The sequence below is a fragment of the Lagopus muta genome, chromosome 14 (genome assembly GCF_023343835.1).
Source record: "Lagopus muta isolate bLagMut1 chromosome 14, bLagMut1 primary, whole genome shotgun sequence".
In the NCBI taxonomy this organism is placed as follows: Eukaryota; Metazoa; Chordata; class Aves; order Galliformes; family Phasianidae; genus Lagopus; species Lagopus muta.
Genome location: NC_064446.1, coordinates 14,196,357 through 14,213,428, shown reverse-complemented (window position 1 = coordinate 14,213,428; position 17,072 = coordinate 14,196,357). Strand labels below are relative to the sequence as shown.

Genomic DNA, 17,072 nt, shown 5'->3' with positions numbered 1-17,072 from the left:
AGTGGCTCTCTTGTGAGCTCACTGCTTCCAGGCATCCCCATTCCTGCTTTCCTTTTGGCTCCTTCCAGAGAAATCCAACGTGGCACACACTGCTCTATGGCGTCCTTTCTGTCACCTGGCAGTGTTCTGTGTGCCCCCAGCTGCTGTATTTTTCCAGCTTTGCTCTCAGTGTTCTGGCCTCACCCCACTGACACGAGCCATGAGTTACATGCAGATAAAATGGCTTCATTTCCACATCACTTCTTAATAAAGCTCTCAGATATGGGTTGAGAACAGGAGGGCATCACAGTCCTTCTCACCAGTGAGCTGGAGTTGAGACACCACCAGCAGATCCTTCCTGGCTTCACTAAACCCACCTTGGACAAAGACTGGGAGCCCAACCCGACCACTGCAGCACCAAAAGGGAGGATACAGCCCACCAAGATTTTGCACTGATCAGACCCTCTCTCTCCAACAGCCTCCAGCCAGTTTTGTTCCTGGCTTTTTCCTGAGCTGATACACCTAAAAATCCACCTGCTTTGTTGAACAGATTCCTCCCTCCCCCTATATTTTCCTCTCTAACTTAATTTGCTGTCGCTTTATTAAGGATTGAATTTTGGTTTATGTAAAGGTAAACAATGTTATCACACAAATCTTAATCTTATAATTGCAGCCTCACTTGAATTACTTGATGATTAGCCTCTAGGCATAACATTCATCTCATTCAGTTATACCTTCATTATCATCAGATTCATTAATTTCATCCTCTGTGTGCAAAACATCCCACAGTTAAAGACAACATTCAGCAATACCCAGAGCCCTGGAGAGGTTTCCCAGTCCCTGAGGAAGCAGTGCTGCAACACGAGGACCAAGGAGCTCATTTTTCCTTTAAATCCTCAAAGTGTGAAAGAAGGAAACGCCATTGGAAAGAGGCTGGGAGATGGCCCAGTCACAGCAGTGAGGGGTGGAAATCAGCCACTGAGGTTATGAGCTGGAGAGAAATCATTGCTGATTGACAAAGTCTGTGCCTACAGACACAGCAAAGCCATCAAACCACGCTTGGTGCAGCCCCTCCAAGACACACACACACAGGTTGAGCTGTCATTCATTGGAGCTACAGCAGAGGAAAATGGGTGTGCTGTGATTCTCGTCTTTAAAACACGCTTTAACACCTGCTTGCAGAGTGAGGTTCTGACAGCTTTAGCACAACTTCCCACGGCAAGGTGAAGCCTTCTGACACAAAGCATCCCTCCAGGGACTGTAAGGAATAGGCGTGCAGAAATGAAAAGTCTGGTAGAGGCTTTCACACAGCTCCTATGTGATCATAACACCATCAAACAAGCTCGCATCACTACAGGACACGCTTGGCTACTAAGAAGCACACACACAAAATGTGGAGAAGCAACTGGATGTGATGCAGCACAAGGTTCAGTTACCAGTGCACAGAAGGTAACCACAGCAGGATTGCTACATGAATAAACTTGAGGTTATAAGCAGTCTTTCAGCTTTTTCCTGAACCAACCTTTCTGGCAGCATCAATGCAGAATTGATGCAATGCCTGCTGCAGGTGAGAAGCAGTGCAGCCAACCTGCTCACACCTAAACCATAGCAACATCCCCCTGACATACAGGATTTAATAGCTGGAAAGGAAGGAATTAAGTAAATACACATGCAAATATGTGGGCCAATTTAATATGGGCCTTCGGGCTCAAGTACTAACATTTGTAGAGCTTACATCCTGCACATCTTGTGTGTACTTTTAGGCTACAGACAGCTTCATTCAATAGCACAAACATGACCTGCATTAGAAGAGCATGGAAGAGTTTTTCTGCTTTGTCTTCCAGGGCTGGAGCCCAGACACAGGATGGAAAGTGAAACTTAAAATGCATTTAATGAAAAAAGTTTACGATCCCTATTTTAATCCTAAAGTACTTCCTTAGGGAAGACATTACTCAAATAGCATTTCCCTATGATACTGCAGGAGATGGATCTCCTCCACACAGGGAGAATTCAGCAGCTTGGCTCCTCTCTATCCCTTCAGAAAGCCAACATCACACATCTGCAGGACTGCAAACAAGCCCTTTTCAAGAGTTCCTCTTGGAGATCTCACAACTGGTTGGGGCCAACATTAAACTAAGCTGGGGAGGAGCAAGCTGCTGTGACATACCCAAGTCCCCAGCACCACCACAAGCACCACCCCATCCAGACATAAATCCTCCAGCAAATTTGTCTTGGAAGAGTGTTGGGTATTGATTTCACCTGTTATTACGTGATCAAACCTAGACAGTTCCTCATTAAAAGCAACAGGCCAGCCAAAGAATAGAGGTGCTTTCCAGGTAAGTAAAACTAGAGCAATCTGTCCCCAGTATATTTAAATGGCAATTATAAAATGAGTTATCTGCAAAAAAGATGCTCGTTTCAGAACTGAGGACATCCTCCTTCGCAGCCACATGACACTGGCAGTGCATGCATGTCTCATCTCACACATCTTTTCAGAAAACTAATTAAAAACATGACATGGCATCAAGCTTTTGTGTAAGCCTAAATCTCATCTCCATAAACTAATAGAAGGTTTTCCAGCTCATCAGCACGCAGCACAGGCAATCAGTCCCTTCCTGGGCGACGTCTGCTTCTGCACTACGGCAGAGGTAAGATGCTAATAACCCCCAGAGCCTTCTTTCTTCAGTTTGTATTTCAGAATTTAAAGAAGGAAAAAAATAGATCAAACCAAATGAGGGGCTCTAAGTTCAGCCAGGAGTAATTATGTGCCACACAACCACCTGTACACATTCTACAAAAACATTCTTTGACCTCCAGAAATTTCTGAGTGTTATTTACCAAGCTGAGCAGCTTCCAGGTAATGTCATTATGTTTCTATTAGATATAAATCCCAGAACCCAGCAGCTGGAGAGCACCTGTTTCACTCTGCCTGAAATGGGACTTCCAAACCCCTCACTTTGTCCATAAGACAGAGTCTTTCAGTGCAAGTCTTGAAACAGTCATACCACGCACTGCACATCCTCTTGCTAATGTGACTTTCAGGCAGTGCTGTGGGGTCAGCTTCAGTTTCTACAGGAATATAAGAGAACTCAGGAAGGTCCTGCAGCAAGAAGCCCACACTCAAGCAACCAAGAGAGACAGAGCACGAGGACCACATCAGTTAAACAGAGCTCTATGGGGCGGCAAAGAGCTAGAAAAGACAATCCATCTCCCTGGCCCAGCAGGCAGCCCTTGTGCTTGGTACCAGTCCATTACCATCAGTTCCTGTGCCTCGTGACTCCTGCCCACCATCACACCTCAGGGGCCTTTGAGACACCAGGACCAGCAGCAACTCTCCTTTTTGGGTGGCTGGGGAGATGTGAACAACACGAGATCAACATCACCCCCACGTGGTGCAGCAGCTCCTGCCAGCCTCGCTGGGAGGAAAGAAGGCATGTGGCAATTGTTACAGTTTTGGGCAACCCCACAGCAATGAAAGGCTCTGTGATTTTTAACACATCAGACCTCAGGCACATACTGGGCCCAATCACTTAGTGAATCTGTAGCAGCTGTGTGTACAACACAAGGAGTCAGTTCACCCCAGATGAAGCTCAGCAACATGAATGGGACTCACAGCACTTGTATTAAGACCTCTGAAATTTTTGGATATGTAATCCTAGGGACTCAAACCATGACACGGAGTAAACCACACGCTGAGTTCACATATAGTGTTAGCTTTATTAAGGCTACAATCCCCACCTTGCATAGGGAATGCCCCTTAGAAATCCCTGCTTCTCTCCTGCAAGCTATTTTTAATGCACAACAGCAAATGAGGGACTCGAGCACACACAGAAGATGGAAAGCAGCTGAAGAATGATTTCTATCACAACATCTGATCCCAATCTATATGCAAAACAAAGTTCAGGCGCCCGCACCGTGCAGCTGCACTGCATAAGGAGCAAAATACATCTGTAAGCTTTCACAGACCGAGAAAGCACTATTTCGATAAGGACGCGCACAGTGCGAGCGCTGCTCGCTAGGCGGACTCATTCATTTGGCTGTGCTGACCCCCAGAGCCCGGCACCGGGCACGGCATCTCTCCTCCTGAGCGACAGAATCGCTGCATCCTGAGAACCTGACCTCAAAGCCTGCGTTTATTCAGCCGCGCCCCGCGTGCATCAGAGGCCGCAGAATTAACCAAATTAGAGGGGTGCGGGGGATGCGCAGGCATCGCAAACAGCAGCACGCACACAACTCGCTGGGAAGCTGCCCGGCGGCATCCAGCATCTCCAGCCACACACCAGGCCAAAGCCAAATCGCCGGGGGATGAAAACCAGCTGTGACAAAAGGGATCCCTGTGCCTGCGCCGTCGAGCAGGGAGAAGCCACGTGTTTCATATCATCCAATTTTGGGATTTTGTATCCCCGTTTCCCTCACGAGGAGCTGTTATGGGGCCGTCCTGCGGGCCCCACCTGCACCTCACACGCACCTTTGCCCTCCAGAGCCCCTTCATCTTCATCTTCCCACTGTGGCTTTGCAGTCTGGTACAGCTCCACGCGGACCACGCGGCTCTGGGCCTGGGGCGGGCAGCTGCCCGTGCTTTGCCTCCGCGCTGGGCGCGTTCCTTGCAACTTGGGAAAGACCCGAGACAAAGACGAGCACCATTACCGCCTGTTTTACTTCTCTACAACGATATCACCACCATTAACAGCTCTATCTCACCGCTTTGTCCTCTAAGGACTCTGCTGTTGCTCAGCGCTGTGCCCCGCCACAAGGGCAGCCCCCTCCTCGGCTCCCCTTCCCCACCTCCCCCATTCTCTAGGCTCTTAACACCGACGCTGATCTCCTTACCGCTGTAACATTAATAAATGAGGTAGCAGTAAGAAGCATTCCTGCACTGAAGCGAAGGAGCAGCACCGCACGGTGAGCGCACACAACCGCAAAAAACGCAATCCCACACCAAAGCCTCGCACGAAGAAATCATCGCCACGCGCAGAACTCCACACTCGTTTGCTCAGCAGCCGCACCCGCCCTCCTAACCGAGGTGTACGAACCCAACGCCGAGAGCTACAACCCCTATACAGACCCCAAACGCGTACCGCCACCAACTTACCCCTTCTTCTCCCGCAGCTCAGCGCTCTGGAGCTGCTCTGCCTCCTTCAGCGCTCCTCTCCAGAGCCCCCAGCCGCCTCTCTGCCCTCATCTCCCGCCGAAGGGCTTCGCGAGGAGTAGCACCGAGCGCGAGGCGACCTCACAGAGAGAGAGGAGGAACTGCGAGGAAAGAGAGGCTATAAGTGAAACCCCCCGACCCCACAGCTGGAAGCAATCGAGCACGGTTAAGTCACTCACAGGTGTTCTTTTTTAGGGGTAATTCCTTTCCACCTGGTTCTCTCTTGTATTAAGGTGGCTCCCTACCAAAGTAAATGCAGTTAGAAAAGAAATGGGAATGATCAGCAGGCTGTGGTGTTTTTACTTCATGATAGTGATACTCGTGGAATGGTTACTGTTGTGACTTGTGTTAGAACGGACAGCAAGGATCATCAAATTCCTCCTGCCATAAGCATAAAGAAAGCTCCCCAAATCCTGGAAGCCTCAGCCATTAAAACCCACAAATCTCACCTCAACCTGGAAAGTCAACGTAGCCAAAATCTCCACTCTCATAATGGTTTAGTCGCATTCAACTTGCAATGTTACCACAAATTAGGTGTCCCAGGCCGTTCTCTATTGATCCACAAATGAGCTGCATCTTATCAACAGCATTTTTCCACTGGTGAGCTGAGGTCTGTTATCACTTCAGGTCTGTGCAGCTTCCAGGGAGGTTTTGGGAGCTGGGTTGAAGCTTTGGAATTCCAACACTGTTGGGATGCAGCAGCAATGTGTTAAAGCACACGTGGTTATGCGTGGCATTAGATATTAGTGCTTGGATGAGAACACACCAACTGACTGATCATTCGGCCCTCCTTCCAGCAGTGTGAAACGTTCCCCAGTTGTGAACTGGAGCTGTATGGAACACCGTAGCTCAATGAATGCGTGGTTTCCATCAGAACATTTTGACTCAGAGAAAAACAAACGAGTTTTGAAAAGAAGAAAGCAAGCAGGGTAACTTGGACAGGCTCATCTGTTCCTCCTTGACTTGGCAAGGAGGGGCTGCGTGCAGTGTTTCCCTGTTCATTAAGAGCTGAGCACTAATTAGGCCTGCAGCTGGTAGGGTGCTCACAGTGCTGCCATGGAGCAGACAAGGTGACTTTGCAAGCACAGGAGCCTGGCAGAGCTGGCAGCTCCACATGCCACAGCTGTGTGGTGTTCAGCATCACAAACCACAGGCAAAACGTTCTGGGAAGGCAGAGAGGGGTTTGGTGTGAAGCAAACACAGAAGTAAAACAAAACCTTCCAGCTGTGCCGCCCATCCACGTGGATTCTGCTGCTCCTCCAGCAGAAAGCTGTGATTTCTGTGGGCAGGTTCAGGAAAGCCGAGCAGCGAGGAGCAGAGTGGAAGGAGAAGTTCGTTCCCAGGGAGAAATGGGTGTGCATTATTGCACGGCGTTGGGTTGCAATGCAATACATTGTGTTTAATCAACAGGAGTAACTTTTCTGATGCTGCCTGCACAGCTCTGGCAGCTGCACAGGGCAAGCTGGCAGAAATGGCTTGAGTTTAAAAATCCTCAGCATGAAATGCAGTCTTAGGGCATGTCCCTGTCCCACTGCAGCTCTGATGTCACACACACGATTTAAACTGCATTTTAAGTGATGCTTCAGTGTTCATCCAGTGAGACAAATCACCACCGGGTGACATCGCATCACAGAAAGAGGAAAACATAACAACATAAAGATTGAAAAATAACTGTGACATCTCCTGTGCTTCAGAGAACAGAACTTTGGGGACAGGCATTATGTGTTCCTTAAAGGGCCACTTCAGAAGTTTTCTGGCTGCAGATAGGACTTGTAATGACTGAGCAGGATGCTGAGCAGAGGCCGTGAGGGTTGCAATGAGAGAGAGGCATGGACTGCTCGTGATAATACAGTTTGTAAATGGGGGCCAAATCAAATGCACTCAGCTCCAGCAGCTGCGCCAATTAAATCTCACTCAATTTGCTGAACAAGAACATTAGCATTAATCACTTTGGCACGTTTCTTAGAGTATTCCATGTCACTAAGTAGTTAAGTGGCTCCGTGCTTGTTATCGTGCAGCAGAACGCTACCCAAAGCGATGCTGTTAATCACTGTGCACATCCAGGATGCCCTGGGAACCCCCATACAGCTTAGGGCAGCATTTCTCTGTGCCTGCCTCCAGTTGGAGCTGGGCTGTACCCATGTCCCACGTCAGAGGGCACAAAATAGATCCAGGCCTTTGCGTACAACTGAAGAGGAAAAAAAGTCACAAAGCACAGCAAGGAGTGCATTCCTCGCTGCCTGAAGCTGGTGAAATCAAAGCAGATCCAGAGGAGTTGCATTAGTCCAGTTTTTATTCAAATAAAGAACAGGGAACAACGTGATTTTGTCACAAATACACCAGAGAAGACCATTCCCTGCACCATTCATCACACTGGACAAGGCAGCCATCAGAAGAACCGATTTGCAACGTCCTTCATCCGTCACATTCACACACACACACAGTCTTTTAATTAAATAATGAGCTTGAATGGTGACACGACTCATTGTGATGCTGTCAGCTATGGAACCAACAGCAGCTGCTTTACACAAAGAACTTCACCTCCAAGTAAACTGCTTCACCATCTTCTGTAATCCTTAAAATTGTTTGATTGTTGTTGGTTTGGTTGTTGTTGTTTTTTCTTTAATACATAAAATACACAAATTCTCAACATGTCTTTATTGTCACTGTAAAGGAAAATAACTTATAAAACCAGAAAGAGAAAGAAGGGAAAAAAGCACTCGTCTCCAGTCTATAGCATCTACCAGACTCCCAAACCCTGTGGTCTGAGCATCAGGCTGTAGGTGTGTGCATGGGATGTGTGGGCACAAGGCAAAGCCAGGGGGGAACTGCTCCGATGCTACGGTTTATGAGCGATGAATCCCACAGGTTAGAAACAAGCTGCACTTATCTGCCGAAGCACCACCTTAGCTGGATGAATCAGGCATCACACATCACTGGATAGCAAGGATTGTGGTCTCCAAATGCTGCAAACGAGAGAACAGTGTTAAGCTTTCGTGGTGTTGTCATGCAAATGCTGCCGAGTAAATTTATGGTAATTACAGTGCAGTACACATCTGTACCAAAAAAAATATTTGGATAAACTGAATGAACCGAAAATTGGTTTTAATCACCCCCAATTTATCTATTAGGCACAAATGGAAAAGGTGGACTTGATTCAAACTTGTTTCAACAGCAGATTGTTTGAGGCAAATCCATCCTGCTTTACATATGTTGGGCTGCTTGCAGAGCCAGCAGTGTGTGAGCCTCTTCACCAGCCTGCACCCGGGGACACTGCAAGCTCTGTGCAAGGTCACCTTGTGGAAACCCAATGCCACAGTTCCATAGGGGTCAGCACACAGAGACCCCAAAGAGCTGAGAAAAGCCTTCATGTTCCCAACCGACCGCTGCAAGGAGGCCGCCTGAGTTCAGTGTGTAAAGCCTTCACAAATCCTCCTGTAATAACTCCATCACTTTCGGCAGCCTGTGGCACATCACACCTCCTCCACAAGCAGCCACGGGGCAGACAGCTCATCCACCACGCTGACCAGAGAGCAAACAGAAAGTTAAATTAGAGTACTGAAACTGTTTTCAAATAGCTAGCAATCTAAGAGCGTGCTGGTGATGGAGGTAATGGGTTTTGTTTCGAATCGTTGAGCCCAGTGCTGTCCTTCCACCGTGTCAGAACCAACATAAGAGCTATCCCAGATGTTGGTTACATCATCAAATTTCTTGTGCAGAATCCATACAAATTCACACATCACAGCCAGCAAAAACTGCACAGGAGTGTTAGGAATCAGATCCAGAATTTAACACAGGTGTCATCAGCGGCCATAAAAAGCAATCCAAACATTTTTAAAAATTCTTATAAAAAGATATTTACAGTAAAATTGTTAGCACTGATGCTATGCTTTCAGTCCTAGAAAAAGGCAGTCTTTAAAGGGGCTGGCTCAGGTGCTCCACATGAATCATACAAACACAGAACAACACACCAAAGACAGACAAGTTCCAAAAGCATTTCAAGGGGAGGGGATACAGCTGGTTCTTCATGTGTTACAGTTGTTCATATTGCATAGCTGGAAAACGAGGTCACTTGGCTTGCATAACACTGCAACATTTGAGAAGGAAAAGGGAATTGGTTGGGGTGGAGGAGCTGTGGCTGCAACCAGGAGCTCTGGCAATGGCCAAGCCCTAGCCCTGTCCAGCAAGCCTTAGGTCTCGGCCACCAGCATCAATAAATGCCATTTTACAATAGCAGAGAATCATCAAAAGCTTTTGCCTTGTAAGCAAGGAAGGTTTATAAAGCAATGTAAATTGGGGAAAAAATTACCCAGCTTTCAAGTATATTCACCATTCATGACATCTGATCAACACAGCAAGCTTCAGACTTGCATCTCTTCAGCACTTCTTGTGGGTTAGATTTTAAAAAAACTCTTAATCTCTTGGTAACATTTGCCTTCGCTCCAGCAACGCTGGAATTGAGATCAGTTTGGCAGCTACAATTGGCTGCAACAAGGCTTTTTAGCTTTACGTTTCCTATGTTTATTTGAGACTTAACAAGAGACAGGCATGCTCAAACACACATCCATCCTGTTGACTGATCTGCATCCAATAAGAGATGATAACAGACTAAAAAGCTTTGCCTATCCCATTTATGCCATATTCCCACAGGCTGCGTGCAAAGCCCCCATTTGGCAACCAGCTTTAGAGGTAAAATCACTCCAAGCCAAGGCATCACCTTGCTTACGTCACTGTCAAGATGCATCTCAGGACTCTGATATGAAGCCAGCTTCAGCCTGGGATACATTGCCACCAACCTCAACAGCTTTTACTCTAAGACAAGCCATCAAAAAGGGCAGCACATTATGCTGTTATTTTGGCACGTTTCATGGCAAATTGTAGAACCCAACACGAGACTTAAAGGGTATTATAGAGAGAACTTATTATTGTTATTGTTAGCCCTCCTCCATGGGAGGTGGAGCAGCAAGGGTAGGCACTATTTCCCCCAGAGGGAGCAGGCGCCCATGGCACAAGGACCATGTCAACTCACACACTGAAATGTGCTTATTTACAGAACTAATGTACACACCTGCTAAAGCTGCACAAGGTGATTTAGCCTTAGATCCCTCAGAAATTGATTTTTAGGTATTTTTCTTTTCTACTGCAGAAGTTTGCCTGGAGTGTTTTTGACAGATCTGTAGAGAAAGATACCAGGAAAGAGCAGCACTTTGTGCTGGTGCTCAGCAATAACACAAGCAGATACGGTCCTGCAGGTCAGCTGCCCCCAACAGAAAGCCACAGCTGATCCACAGGGATAAGGAGTGAGACAGGCCCTCACAAAAGGCCACATAAATCAAAGATAGTGAGATGGGAAAGAAGCAAGAAGAAAAAAGGGGAAGGGAGAGTGAGGAAGGGGAAAAAAAGAATACATCAGGAGAATATTTTGGAGTCTACATTCCTGCACGCTGTATGTCAGAGCTCACAAGGAGGCAAACAAAGGTATTTGCAAGTCAAGCATCTTCTTAAACAGAAAGCTCTGAGAATCTGTGATGTAAGCAAGATGACTGCATCACAGCTATATCTAGATTTGTCTGTTTTGAATAATCGTATCAATTCTATCTACTAACAGCAGAACACTTTCAGTATAAGGAAGATTAAAATAACAGTTACAATGACAGTGATTAGAGAGATCTCCGTGCTCTGAAAGCATTAAGACACGGCATGTTCATTACCATGCTCATTAACCACTGCCTAACTGACAGAGGGTTCTCACTGTAGGTACCTTCTACATTAATGGCACCATAAGATCTTTCTTTTGACATCTAAATGCTCTATTATGAAATGGCATTGAAATGCTGGACAGAGTTAGAACTGGGGCTTTCAGCACAGCTGGCAACACTGGCGAGGTGCAGGGTAGGGAATAGTTTCTATTCAAGCAGTATTTGTTTCACAGGAGCAACGAACCCTGTCAGAGCAGCATGTCTTTTGTGGGGCTGAGAGGTTTGGTGTGGCAGAGTTGCTGAGATATCAGCCCCTGGGAAGGCATAGCCCAGCATGTACAGGAAACAGCATTCATGGCAAGTAGAAAAATCACATGGCATTTATTTCCACCATACGACACGCATTTCAGGGACACATACAGTAGTCCAGTGGCAGGTACAAACGTATGACTGAGACAGTGTCACACTCAAGCCAGAGCGCCCTGTTCCAGTCCGTTCCTGCTGACTGCTTTTCTCAGTTGGTGCTCAGAAGTTTCCACTGTCAGTAGTAAGGTCTGCCCTCTGGGTGCAGTGAGAAAATAGTTCAACCAACAGTGGGTACGGAGCATCAGTAGTGAAGAAATCCAGAAGAGTTCATTTTTACTCACATGCCCAAACGTAGCAGTTTTGTTTCATACAAGAAATTCAGTGCCTGCAGTTCAAGCACTATGTTTATCCCAGCACACTTGTCATTGAGAAAAACAGTTGATTGCACCATAGATAACAAGCAACACTTCGTGTCTAGCATGGAACATGTCTCCAGAAGGACTTTCCCTTTGCTATGCAATCCACTGCAGAGCAGACGATGTTTGTAACATAGCACTTGTCACACGAAGATGGTAACAGCAATGAGATGGGTCAAGTCAGAGGTCAGTCATCTTCCCACCACCACCTAGCTGGATCCACTTCACTTCTGCTCCTTGTAATGACTTGATTGTGTGTCACAATGGTTTGTGAATCACAGCAACACCTGTTTTAAGAATGCACAGACAAGCTGTTATCTCAGGAGCAGCTCCTGGTTGCCCTGTAGCTAAGATCATGCTGCAAAAACTAACAGCAGCAGCAAGCTAGCAGAGCTGCTTACTGTTTCTATGAAGGAATCCTCTACTGAAGACCAAATAAAGCATATGCAGATTTAAGATTAAAGCATCAGGAGGCACAACCCTTACATTTATGAATGTTCCGAGCTGTTCCCAGCTCTCTCACTTAAGTATTTCTATCTTTACCTGCATAACTCCTCCCTGTGCTCATACTGGTTGGCAGCAATGTCCACTTGTCTGTGATGGGGTTGTAGTATTCCACAGAGGCCAAGTTGCAGGAACCATCATCTCCTCCCACCACATAGAGGAGACCATTCACCGCACACACACCTCAAAGCAGAGCACAGAGTTAAACAGGCTAACTTCTGTCCCACAACACATTGACTGCCACATTTTGATTCATTCCCTTGAAGACACCTCATCTTCCATTTTATTACTTGTTTGTAATACTGTATGCTTTTACACCTAGAACAACAGCCACATTAAAAACCACAGACAAATGCAACCAAGCACCAAAGACAGGCTTATTGTGCTTACCTGCATTTCTTCGGCACATATTCATGTCTGCTACTTGCTTCCAGGTGTTTGTTCCTGGATCGTAGACTTCCACGCTCTTCCTGACCAGGGGACCATCGTGCCCTCCTGTTGCATACAGCAGCCCACTGAGAACACCAACACCTGCCAAACAGAGCCCAGCATTGCCAAACGTACACAGCAAAGGCTGCACACACCTGGGTCTGCTACTGGATCCTGCAGGGGCATCTCTCCAAGGCATTTCCAGAACATGGGCTATATATGTTTCAGCATCACCCAGCACTCGGTCAGCTCTCCAACTATGCCTATAGACTGCTGCAGCTCACTCCCTTTTTATCCCTGTCTGTCTGATACTTTCTGCCACAGGTCACTCTGCATTTAGCCTGATTTTCATTTTCAGGAACTACATTTTTGTTTTTCTGGCTGCCTTTGTGCCTTCATCCCTTTGACACCATTTCTCTTTTCAGCAACCTATGGCTCACTCCAATTCTTCAGGTTGCCTCCGGGTTTGTTTCCCCATCCTCCTCACCACTCTTTCCTCAAACCGGAGTGAAACAGAAACACCAAGCTGAATTGCATCATGTTAAGCATAGCATTAGCCAGCAGGACAGCCCCCAGGACCTAAAAATAGTCTTGTGTTGATAATTTTTAGAAAGGCACAGAGCTCTGCCCCCAGAGCTGTTCAAGGCGCATCCCAGTTGATGGAGAAGTGGCAACTCACCCAGCTGGCAAAGAAAGCCTGCCACATCTGAGCCCATCCAACCTGCTTTGCAACACCCTGCCATTTGACCACATTCAGCTGTTATGACAGATTTATACATCAAAATAAAAAAGTCAGTAAGCTAATTTAAGCAAGTAGAAGAGTTAAAAGGCTGGGAACACTATAGCTTCCACAGTTGAAATGCCTTTATCTGTGTTGAGATGGGGCGCACAGGAAGAACTGTCTCTGCCCAGGGGACTGCCATTCCTCCAGCAGCACGCTGCCAACACAGCCCTGCTGCCTGCTTTGGGGTCGTGGCAGGGATTTGAGGACACTCATCCTCACCTCCGCTAGATGTCAGCATGGGCACAGCAATGCTGGGAGCTCAGGTTCTCGTTCCCCAAGCTGTACCAGAGCAGCAGCACTACTCTCGATGTGGCAGCTGGTGCCTGATGGAGGGATGCGTGCCAAGTGTTTGGGTCACGACCACTTGATGGGCTCGGCTCAATTTGGGAACTGCAAGCTGCAAGGTTACTTGGCATATTTTTGCTCTACTTTGACATACTGTCAAACAATATGAGATTTTCATTGTTTTCCTATAAGTTTGGGATACGTTTTATTATCAAGCCAATATTATAAACCTCTTCAACTGAATTAAAATCAATAGCACGTGACCATATTTGCCTCAGCAAGAGCTAAAGAAAGTGCATTAGAGTGAGGAAAGAAAGACTGTGCAACCACCCAGCTCAGAAGGAAATCTTCACCTGAAGATAATTTTAAATGCAATGGATAGGAGCTTCTACCCTTGCTGGAGATGAACAGCCACAGAGAAGACAAGTGCCAACCTGACCTAATATCACATGTAAGTTAGAAGCCATCAAGACTTCCTTTATCACGTCCTTTCCTCTGATCTTCCAGATCACCAACTCCAGGCAAAGGTACACTAAAACCTGGTTAGCAGTGGCCATGTGAGATTAATTATGTTGCCCTGACTTGGTCCATGTGTAACCAACCCAGTGCAGATGATGTGCTGCACTTGGAGACTCAGGAAGGATCCAAAATGAAAATGCATCTGACACAGCCCTCTAAAACCAGGATCAAGAAGGCAGTGCAGCTTGAATTCCCAGTGTCCAGCTGAGCCTGCAGCTGGCAGTTTGGAAAGACAACTGTCAGCACACAAGTGAGATGCATCTGTTAGAAAAGCTATGTGGAAACAGCGAACATTATTTCATTAATACAGAAATTAATTTCAATTTGGAAGAATATAATGAAGTCAGGAAAGATGCTGAGAGCTTCCAAGCAGTTATGGCTTTTCCCCTCATGGGAGGGGGGCAGAAAATAACAGGCTGCACTTGCCAGCTCACTTGCCAAAACACATTTTCCCTTTCCTTTTACAAAGAGAGGAGAGCCCAGTGATTATCCCCTTTTAAGAACACACCAGAGCCACTACCTGCACCGCTGCGTCGAGTGCTCATGTCAGCCACGTAGGTCCATTCGTTGGTGGCTGGGTTGTACTGCTCTACAGTACTAAGGCACTGGCGAGATGCTCCATCATAACCCCCCACAGCATAGAGCTTACCTGCAAGAGACACATGTTGGCATCAGCATCACGGCTATGACTGATGTATGACGCCCCTGCCATACCTGGCAGCCCTGCTGAGGTCAGATCCTAGCTTGGAAGGCCCTGGTAGAGCTGCCTGAGCCTGCTGGCATGTCTGGGGCAAACCCTACTGAAAGGATCTGAAGCAGGATCACAGACAGTGGGCCTGTTTGCTTTTAAAGCTGTCAGGCAAGACAGGGAACCATAATTATACAACAGATTCATTAGAAGCCCAAAGCCCTGAGGGTTTTCTGAATGACTTGTTGGTCCAGGAGATGAGTTAATACCAGAGCATGTTCTTCTGATCAGCATTTCCTCCTGTTCAGGTGCCACATAGCAAGGTGAGCTGACAAAGGTAAATACTGTACATTAATTACACAAGCAATAAATCTGCAACAACCCTTAATATATTACCTCCGTGGAAACGTAAACCCAATTTTGAATGTCCTAGGACAAACCAGGACAAACCAAAGCTGCTGGTACAGCTGAGGCCACTCTGTTCACTCATGCCAAGTGACCATGACACAGAAATCCTGTGGGACATAGGACAGTATGTCTATGCTGTGCACTTCTTTGTTACACAATACTCCCAATAACAGCTATCATCGACAGTCTTATGCTTGATACTTTGATATTTCAGGGCTTCAAAAGGATGTGGTCCTGCCTCTGTGGTCACAGCTTCACTCACAGCCTCCTCGAGCTCTCGTTTGAAGCCACTTGTTACTCAATCAACCAAGGCAAGAGTGCCAGACAAAGCAGGACAAGATAAAGTTCCCTGGTTGGCATCAATCCTTAGATGTTTTCACTACCTACAGGCGTTGGATCAATCTCCATCATATTCAGATGAGCACTGGGGGTAAACTGCATGCTGCAGCTGGTTCCCTACACTACTACAATCAGCTTTCCATCTCCATCACACACTCATTTACTATTGTGAACTCCAACACACGCAACACTTTCTCACACGTTAAACAAAGCAAAGCAAAAGGATTTCATATGCATCCAGTAGAAAATAGTTCATACAAACATATTTCTCAAGTATGTATTACATATTTGCTAGGAATTCAAACGACCAACCCACTGCAGCAAAACAAACCACTGTCAGTAGCCCAGCACTCCACAGGCACGTGAATGGGCCAATTTTGAACGAGATGTTTATTTAAAGGAATATGCAGATTAAGCACAACCCCCACGTGTCATTTTGACTTCACCTCATCCTCTTCCTCTCCCAAACACACTTCACACATTTCCCATTCAAACCAAGTGAGTTCAAAGCAGAGTACACAACAAGCTTTGTGCCATTGGCTGCTCCACAGGGTACTAATTGGAAACTGTTACACCATGCTAAGAGAAGGTCAAACAAGAACTTTCCCTTGCTTCAGAACTGATTTTGCTGAAGGTTTCTACCTAAGTTGCTCTTTCTCCTGGATGCAAACCAAGCTGCTTGGTTCCAGCTCACCTGGGCTGGCTGTTGGCACCTCTGTGCCAACAGGTACTGCACGATCCCTTGCACCACCTGCTCTGTTCACTTCACCTGCCCCACTCCTGAGCTGCCTCAATATCAGCATTCATAATCATCAGCCCCTGTTCACTTATGAACCAGAGCAAATGGTGCTGCCTGTGCCCGAAAGCCTGGTTTTAGCATTCCTGCCAAACCACCAGCCTGGGGCTGTGGGATGAACTGTGCTCCTGTTCTACCACTGAGCGGATTTCTTGTGATAGGTGCTCCATCCACACACTGTCTGCTGATGGCAACAGTGCACTGCATAACACTGTTTGCTGTCATCAGAAGCAACCCAGGCAGAATAAGAATTCAGAGAAACCTGCACACACCTAACAGCATTCACAGAAGGCGTGGGTTGGTCTGATACAGGTCTGAGGCTCTCGGAAAGCAGCACACAGTTTTTCACTTATAAATAAAGGAGAACTAAAAAAGCTGCAGCAATTAGGTCTGATAAAATAAATCTTTACCAATCAAAGACAGTGTTGAGAACAGGTCCTTCAGTTACTTCCTATTGCACTTACTAGGCTTCTGTTTGACACTGAAACGTTTGCTTGATGGAAATGGCTGATGGTTTTCTTACCCTCCACAACTCCAACTCCAACACTGCTTCTTCTTGTGTTCATGGGAGCCACAAAAAACCACTCATTGGTTTTATAGCTATAGGCCTCAACTGATGCCAGACCTAGTTAAAAAGGGGATACACAGGTTTTCTAATTAAAAAAAAAGAGAAGAGAAAAAGATTGGTGTTGCACTTTCATCTGCCTTCCACCTCCACCCAAGCCCATAATTCCTCCCGCACTCCTGAGACCCAATTTTCCAGTCCCTTTG

At 46.7% G+C, this 17,072-nt stretch overlaps 1 protein-coding gene and 1 long non-coding RNA gene across 4 annotated transcripts in view; both read right to left on the bottom strand.

The window, feature by feature from the left end:
- LOC125700456 (uncharacterized) overlaps positions 1-5,191 on the bottom strand; it is a 45,396-nt gene extending 40,205 nt beyond the window's left edge. Inside the window, exon 1 of the long non-coding RNA XR_007379934.1 lies at positions 5,072-5,191. This is a non-coding gene — a long non-coding RNA (uncharacterized LOC125700456). The remainder of the gene's footprint in view (positions 1-5,071) is intronic.
- Positions 5,192-7,403: 2,212 nt separating this feature from the next.
- The window catches only part of KLHL3 (kelch like family member 3), a 112,981-nt gene continuing 103,312 nt past the window's right edge, over positions 7,404-17,072 (bottom strand). For all 3 annotated transcript variants that reach the window (XM_048961053.1, XM_048961052.1, XM_048961054.1), the window contains 5 exons: positions 16,825-16,926; positions 14,591-14,719; positions 12,444-12,584; positions 12,093-12,236; positions 7,404-11,836 (listed from right to left, as the gene is read on the bottom strand). In XM_048961053.1, coding sequence (XP_048817010.1) covers positions 11,808-11,836; positions 12,093-12,236; positions 12,444-12,584; positions 14,591-14,719; positions 16,825-16,926 — 545 coding nt within the window. In that variant the 3' untranslated portion in view covers positions 7,404-11,807. The remainder of the gene's footprint in view (positions 11,837-12,092; positions 12,237-12,443; positions 12,585-14,590; positions 14,720-16,824; positions 16,927-17,072) is intronic.